The sequence below is a fragment of the Vombatus ursinus genome, unplaced genomic scaffold (genome assembly GCF_900497805.2).
Source record: "Vombatus ursinus unplaced genomic scaffold, bare-nosed wombat genome assembly UNPS02005459.1, whole genome shotgun sequence".
Lineage (NCBI taxonomy): Eukaryota > Metazoa > Chordata > Mammalia > Diprotodontia > Vombatidae > Vombatus > Vombatus ursinus.
In genome coordinates this window covers 12,761,410-12,769,569 of record NW_020945237.1, presented here as the reverse complement: position 1 = coordinate 12,769,569, position 8,160 = coordinate 12,761,410, and the positions used below count along the sequence as shown (strand labels likewise).

At 44.1% G+C, this 8,160-nt stretch overlaps 1 protein-coding gene across 1 annotated transcript; it reads right to left on the bottom strand.

Moving 5' to 3' along the window:
- Positions 1–265: 265 nt before the first annotated feature.
- LOC114032541 lies at positions 266–3,835 on the bottom strand. The gene is made up of 3 exons (XM_027847863.1): positions 3,737–3,835; positions 3,455–3,666; positions 266–2,319 (listed from the first exon to the last, which is right to left on the bottom strand). Exons 1-3 carry the CDS (start codon positions 3,833–3,835, stop codon positions 1,890–1,892), a joined length of 741 nt encoding a protein of 246 aa, XP_027703664.1. The 3' UTR covers positions 266–1,889.
- Positions 3,836–8,160: the final 4,325 nt, after the last annotated feature.

Below are 8,160 nucleotides of genomic sequence, written 5' to 3'. Positions count from 1 at the left end.
GCTTCACATCTTTGATGAACCAGGTGGTATTCATCAATGACTTGCACCAGCATTTAGACCAAAGGATTTACTGTATTTCTCAAAATCAATATAGGCCTTTCCCTAATATTATTTAACGCTCATGATTAAGCACTAGATATAAATAATCTGAGCAGTGGAGATGACTAAAGACTCTACAGAGGTCCAGTGAAGGGCAGATCCTAAACAGAAAAATGAAAGGAACTTTTTTTTTTTAGTTTAGAGAAAAGAAAGCTCAATTAATGTCTTCACGTACATGAAAGCTTTTATGAGGGGGTTACTGGTTAATTGTCCTTCGTGACAGTGGAGCTCCAAATAAGAAGAAATGAACTTAAATTATAGCATGGGGAAGTTTTGTTTGATTCACAAAAAGGATTGAACTGTCGGTGTGGAGAACACTGGAACGGACAGAACTACCTTGGACAGTTTAAAGGCAGAGAGCTGTACCACTTTGTCTCTAGGTCCCAACTGACTCAGTGATTTTGAATTTAGAAAGCTTAGGTCCAGCTTACAAACCCTATCTCAGAATCCTTTTGCATTAGTAAAGGAGGCTTTAAAATCTTGTAAGAGATGTCCTTAAGCCAAAAATGAATTTGGTGAGAATAAATTTCAAGAGAAAGCAGATGGAATAGAGGTAAAATATATTACTGAGTACTTGATTCTTAGCCATGGAAAGAAGAAAATAGCTCAGTTTCACTTTGCTAATTAACTCAATGCACAGTTAAAATATCTGTCAGGTCCAAAATTATAGACCTCCATTAACAACCCCCCCCTTCATTTCTCTGCTAAATTAAAATTTTTAGATGATGAAATTAATATTTACAATAACATTGCTTTTAAGGGGAGACAAAACATACTGAAAACCAATTTATGTCTTGTGAATGTAGAAATTTTTTTTTAGAGCTCAAGTACTTTCAAATGACAATGGACAGTGGATTTGTTGTTTCGCTTGCTTTTCAGATGTGATTGTGAGCTCTATAATAAACTGCTTCAAAGGCTTCCAAGTTTCACTGACGCTTCCTAAGTAGTTACCTTTCCTGAAGAGTTATACAATAGGGCATTGTTATGTAAGAAACACTCAATAGTGCCTCCTACCTAATAGAGAAAGAAGTCAATAATTTTCTTCTGATACTGCTTCTACCTGAGAGGTTGAAGCTAAGGTCTATATGTCTATCTCTCTATTATACGGCCACATAATTTTTTTTTTAAAAATCACAAATATTATTTAGCATTTACCAAGCCTTAAAGATGTGTTAGTTTTGTTGGCTTCCCTGTAATAGCCAGCATATTCAATTATTAAAGCTGTTTAAAAATCCTGCTCCATTCAGTTTTCATGTTCTCAGACTGGAGAATAGTGTAGACAGCTATCATAGAGCCATTCAGCTTCATGTTCTGATTTTCATTAGAATACCAAGAGGAGTTGTATCTGAAATTCTCATGCTGGGTGAGAGCGTTGGGGAATTTACCTGTAATTTTGCAGTGGCTTTTGATTGCAAAACTTAAAAACCAAACCAGTATCAATAGGTATTTCTTAACAAAAATAAACACAGAACTCAGGTCCCACATGACCAGCCTTCCTTCAAAGAGCAAATAAAAAAAAAAAAGCGAGGGGGATGGGAGGTTGGAAGGAAAAGGCAAGTCTTTTCGGCCACCCTGCCGGCAGCAATGGTGCCCGAGAACTGCATCCAACGGGATAGTCCCACTTCCCCGGGGAGAAACCCAGCCCTTCACCTTTCAGTCCTCCAGTGTGCAGCCTTCTCTAGGGGGTAGGGAAGGGGGGGGGGGTGGTTCCTGCTCCAGCTCGTGCTTGCGGCCAGCTGCAAAAACAGCTGCAGCCGATGCTGCCTCAGGCTCCCAGCCTCGGGGACAGATTATAGCGGAGGGAATAGGGAACGAGGAGGCTGGTAGGGGTTGACAGTTATCCTTTCCTTTTCCCAGTCGTCCCTGGAGGGCTGCAGGTTGGGGACCAGTGTATGCGCGGCGGGGGCGGCCGTAGATGCCGTTGTCCCGCGGCCGGCTGGGCGCAGAGACGCCCGTGGGTGGATTGGCGCCTCCTCCCACCCCACATCCCCCGAGGTTGCCGGGGTAGGGGATGAGGAGCAGGGTGCATCCCCAACTCCTCCGCAGAATCGCTGCTCTCCTCCCTCTCCTCCTCTCTCCGCAGAGCTGCCGCTCCAGCCTACGCCACAGCCCAGCCGCCGCTGTCGCGGTTTCTCGGGCTTCCCCTCTTCCTCCCTAGATACCCGACGTGCTCGTTCACTGCAACTTTGGTCCAGGAGCGTCGGTGGGTTTGGCTTATTCCTGCACGGTGGGGAGAGAGAGAGAGACAGGAGGGAAGGGAGAGGTTATCTATGTCTATGAGTCATTTGTATCCAGAGTGAGAGGGAAACGCGATCAACAGCAGCAGCGGCGACCGGAGGAGGAGGAGGAGGAGGACGAGGACGAGGACGAGGAGGAGGAGGAGGGTGCGTTGCAGTGCGCTGCGTGGGTGCTGCCGTTGGTGGCCACACGGGTGAAAGGAGCGGGACGCGCACGCACACACACAGAAACACTCACACACACACACTCACGCACCCTCCGTCCCTCCGCCTCCTTCCGCTTCTCATCCCGCATGCCGTGGAGCTGCAGTCGGCAGAAGGAGCGAGCCCCGGGCTCTAGTCGCCACCGCTGCTGTCGTCTGCTTCGACCTTCCAGCCCGGAGCAGTAGCAGCCGCCGCCGCCCCCCTCGGGACGCCAGCTCGCCGGTCAGACTGCACGCCAGCTCGCCGGTCAGACTGCCCGCCAGCCCGGAGGCGGTAAGGGGATGTCACACCGGCTCTCCGGAGCCCCCAGCCGCCGTCGCCGCCGCCAGCCCCGCCGTAGGAGCACCCTCAGCCACCGCCTCCTCCTAGTCGTCACCTAGTCCAGGAGCAGCGAAAATGAACCCCCAGTGCGCCCGCTGTGGGAAAGTCGTGTATCCCACGGAAAAAGTCAACTGCTTGGATAAGGTGAGCGAGGGGTGACGAGAGCGCGAGCCAGGGAGCCGGCGAGCAGCCAAGGGGAGAGCCAGCCCCCTCCCCACGGGCGCCTCGGCAGCCGCTGCACCTGCTAGAAGTTTGGCTTTGCAGAAGGAAGGGAAGCGGCATGTGTCTGTGTACATACATATATGTACATACAGGAGGTTGTTTGGGTGGTCAGCGCAGAGAAGAAATCCCCCCCGGGAAGGTCAGATGTGGAGTGTTTACATTTTCAATTGGGGTTGGGGGTTCCGAGGGGGAGAGAGGGCTGCGGATCCTGGCATCGCTGTTGTTAGGCAGTGCTCTTCTGTCCTGCCCGAGGAGGGGTCGAGGATGGGATGGGGAGAGAGCGAGAATCTTCCAGGGGGCCGGCAGACTTGCTCCATTAAGTGAGCCCCCTCCCCCCACCTCTCTAAGACCCCAGCAGCCCCTCTTCCCACCTTTCTAGCTGCTTCGGAATGTGGTGGCTCCGCCGGGGGATCACCGGGAGGTAGAGAAGCAAATAGTTATTAATATGCCAGCGGGCAGTCACTGCCGCATTGCTAAGAGGGGGGAAAGCAACACCCAGCTGTTCGCCTCCCCCGCCCCAGCTCCGGACCTCGAGCTTTCCAGAGAAGCCCGAGGCGTTGGCGCTGTTCCCGGGCCCCACCACCTTTGACGTTCGCTTAGGGCGGGCGCTCAGCTCTCTTGGCTGAAACTCTGGCTTCTCCTGCGTTACCTACCTCTCCTCCTGCCTCCCTCTGGAGGGAGTTCAATGGAATAGGTGAAAGCCCTGCTGTCACTACTGCCCCACAGCATTCCGGGGTTGAAAGAGGCCCCATGGATGGCTCCTCCGAAGTAACTGTGATTGCTACTTTAAGTCACTCAGAAAGCGACCGGCAGGGGCAAGGAAGGAGGGGAATTTAGACAGATGCTCTGGTTCCCGGGATGCCTTGTTAAAACAAAACCTTTTCATGATCCAGGGTGGGATTGGTGAAAGTCGTAGAAAAGAAGTGATTCTAACCGTATCTCACTGTATTATTGTTGGTTTTTTTTTAATTGGCAGACTTTGTTGTTTGTTATTTATTGATGCTCATAAGATTTTGAGCTGGAAGGGGCCTTAGTGTAGAGATGAGCTAGTCCAATTTCCCTCATTTTGCAAGTGAGGAAATTGAGGTCCACAGAAGCTTGTCCAAGGGGACATTGGTAGTAAAGAGTAGAGGCAGGATTGTACCCAGGTCTTCTGACTCTAGGTTCATTGCCCTTTCCAGTGCCACTAGGCCTCGAAGGGTACATACGCTTAGATCGTTCCTATGAAGTATCTACTCTTTGAGAGGTTCAAGCTAGGTTTGTTTGTTTTTTTTAAGGCCACCTTCCGGGGCAGGGACTTCTCCATTAATCAGTTTCATAGCTGTCTGTGGGTACAGTAAATAGAAATGCAATAAAATCTACTACAGAACGCTTGTGTTTCTTTCCTAGAGTAATAATAATAATATCAGCTGATATTGTTAAGGCATTTTAAGGTTTTTGAAGAGTTTTACAGGCATCGCATTTGATCTTTAATCTAATATGTGTTGTTATTCCACTTTTTCAGATGAGTACAGTGAGGCTCAGAATATTTAAGTGACCCCAGGGTCAGGCAGCTAGTAAATGTCAGTCAGGATTTGAGCAAAGCACTCCCTTGACTCGAAGACCAGGGCTTTTCCACTATTCTACCATCTCCCTTCCCAGTAGGTATTACTGTACTATTACATGTACTATTGTTCCTCTCCCTAAAAACCTGAAAGTAATGACTTACTTAAAAACCCCTTTAGAGAGCTTAGAAAGCTGTTTGCTTTTTTAACTACAAGTAGACAAGCTAGTCTTTTGTTAAAATTCCTTTTGTGAATACATTCTTAACCTTTTTGTTTGTTTGTTTGTTGAGGAACCCTTTGACTGGTAAAGTTTGTGCACTCCATTTCAGAGTGATGTTGTTATATTCCTGAAATGAAATATATGAGATTACAAAGGCAACCAATTGTATTGAAATGTAGTTATCACAATATTTTTAAAAGTTCATATACCCTACGTTAAGAACCCCAGCTTTAGTGCATTTTCAAATATTAGTAAGAAATTGATTTAACATTTTAAATTCATGTACAGGCCGTGTTGCCAAGTGAATAGAAGATGTGATTTCATATCCCACCTCAGATACTTCCTCCAAGGTCCCTTCCTTATGTCAGCTATGATCTTAAATTCTATATCAAACTTGGAATATAGTGATGGCATAATCATTCAAATTTTTTTTCCCCTCAGTACTGGCATAAAGGATGTTTCCATTGTGAAGTCTGCAAGATGGCATTAAACATGAACAACTATAAAGGATATGAGAAGAAACCCTATTGTAATGCGTAAGTATTATAAATGGCACGTGGGCATCAATGTGAGAGTTCAAACTTCTTACTATGAAGAATTAACTCACTGTCAGCCCAACTGTGGTTTGTAGCTAATTTTCTATTCATAGAAAATGGTTCCTTTGTGGAAGTGCATGGAGTGAAGTTGGTGAGTGAAAGGTAATGGCTATACCTTTGAGTAAGAAATTATTAATATTTTAGGTAGATTTTCTGTTTCAAAATAGTAAGTGGAGCTTGTTTGAAGGCTATGAAAATGATCTTTATACAAATGATGAAAAACCAACTCTTTATCAGATAAAGCTCCGAATAACAGGCCTATGTAGATTCATTTTTCATATTGATTTAGTTAGGTCATCTGGTTTTGCTATCATTTTGCATTGCAACTTGGTTCATGTGAATTTAACTTTGCTTTAGAGACATCAGCTGAACTCTGCTGAAGCAATTAAATATAGTAAAATAGCTGATATGTACATGGTTTAAGGTTTTCAAATCAATCAGCAATCATGTGGGGTGGGTACTAAAAGTATTGGCAACACCATTTGATGGTTGAGGGAACCTGGGCTCCAAGAGGTTAAGTGACTTATTCACATATCAGAGCTAGGCTTGAAGCTCACATCTTCTGATTCCAAGTCCTCTGCTCTTTTCATAATCCCACACTGACTTTAGCCCAAAAAACTCAAGAACTAGGCACGACTAAGGTTGTCTAATAATAACTGACGTTTCAATGTTTGTCTTCCGTTCCAAATTTTCCACCTTCCTTCACCCCTCACCCTACTCATTGAGACAGAAAGAAATGCAATACCCTTATATCTATGAAGTCATGCAAAACGTATTTCCACGTTAGCCAGGTTGTGGGGAGAAAAGGCAAGAAAAACACAGAGAAAAAGTATGCTTCAATCTGTGCTCAGAGTCCATTAGTCTGGAGGCGGATGGCTTTTTTCATCATGAGTCCTTTGGAATTGTCATGGATCGTTGTACTGGTCAGAGTTGCTAAGTCTTTCACAGTTGATTATTGTTTTAATGTTGCTGTGTCCATGTAAATTGTCGTTTTGGTTCTGCTCACTTCATATCAGTTCATATAAGTCTTGCTAGGTTTTTCTGAAACCATTTGTCACTTCTTACAGCATAATAATATTCCATCGCATTCATAACTTGTTTGGCCATTCCTTAATTGATGGGCTGCCTATCATTTTTTTAGTTCTTTCCTGTCACAAAAAAAGTTGCTGTTAAGTATTTGCTACACATATGGATCTTTCTCCTTTTCCTTTGATCTCCTTGGGGTATAGACCTAATTAGCAGGAACCTTGGGTCAAATGGTATGCAAATTTTTAATAGCCATTGGGCATAGTTCCAAATTGTTTTCCCAAAATAACTGACATTTTAATAGACCTGCAAACCATCAGAAGATAGGTACTATGTTAATATCACCTTCTTAAATGAGGAAATGGGTTCAGAGAGGTCAAGGCACTTACCCATAAGTCATACAGGTATTAAGTAGCAGAGGTTAGATTTGAACCCAGGACCTTTGAATCCATGTCCAGCCCTGTAGCCAATAAAGCCATACTGCCTCTAGAGTTGGTGTGATAAGGTCAGTTTTGCCACTGGGGCTCCTTATTGGGTCTGATGGTAATCCATCAGCGAGATCCCAGGGAAGCAAGGAATCTTGAAGGCTTGAATTGGGTCAAGAAGTAGCAGAAAGAGTTAAGCCTAGCTGTGAAAAAGTGGCTTGATAACAGATCATGACATTCGTTGGATCACTTCTCGCTCCCTTCTCGTGATCCATAGAACTATTTATTAAATGATGGAGCTCTGGAACTCTTTAAAAATAGAAAAGCAGTGGTTTTTTTTTTGTTGTTTTTTTGTTTTGTTGTATCTGACTCTTTGTGACCCCATGGACCATACTGCTAATGGTTATTATTATTATAATCATTATTTTGCAAAGGTACTGGAATGGCTTGCCATTTCCTTCTCACATGGATTAAAGTAAACAGAGGTTAACTGAATTGCCCATGGTCAAACAGTTAGGAAGTGTCTGAATAGCCTCTTGGAGTAGCCTTACCTTAAGCAAAAATTAATATACTTGAATTAGTAAGCAAGTTCGTCTTGGTCTACAGATATAAGAATTGCCCTTTGCTGCAAATGTGCCACATAACACAGTGCTAGGTTCACAGGCACAGAGTTTTTTTTTTTATTATTATTTATGTCTCCCTCATTAATTACTATTGTGCTTTGTACATAGTGAAGGCTCTGAACAAGTGCTTATTAATGGTGACCTAGTAGGTACTTCGTGAACACTAAAAGCAATCCTGTGAACCCTAAAAGCAATATAATGTAGCTTTGAATCAGTATAATTAGGATGAGGTTCTTCATGATTATAAATGATTAAGAGTTATCCATAAATCTCTGTGGGATTTTTTTCAAACTGTGTAAGAAAATTGAGCAATTGGTTTAAAAAATTCAAACAAAGAAGCCCCTCACCTTAATTATCCATCAAAACAGAGAACAAGTATTGTGGGAGAATCTCTTGACCAAGAGGAATGGGACCTCTTGGGAGTGGCATACTAGTCAGCTGGGGTTCAAGGACTGTGGGCCAAAGATAGGATTCCAAAATAAAAGCAAAGAAATTGATTAGTATGCTGAGGAAGACTTCAGCTTCATAGGGTGCATACTTGGTTTTTATGGTTTTTCAGGATGGCTTAGAGTACATAGTTAATCAGCAGGATTCTTTGCCTACTTGGAATAGATAAGTAAGGCATTTCACAGGAGAAGGAAGG

Coding starts and splice junctions, on each gene's coding strand:
- LOC114032541 (XM_027847863.1), bottom strand. CDS start 3,835: ATGGGGCCTCTTTCAACCCCGGAATGCTGTGGGGCAGTAGTGACAGCA. Junction 3,667..3,736: donor AGAGGGAGGCAGGAGGAGAG/GTAGGTAACGCA, acceptor CGAACGTCAAAG/GTGGTGGGGCCCGGGAACAG. Junction 2,320..3,454: donor ATTCCGAAGCAGCTAGAAAG/GTGGGAAGAGGG, acceptor CCCACCGTGCAG/GAATAAGCCAAACCCACCGA.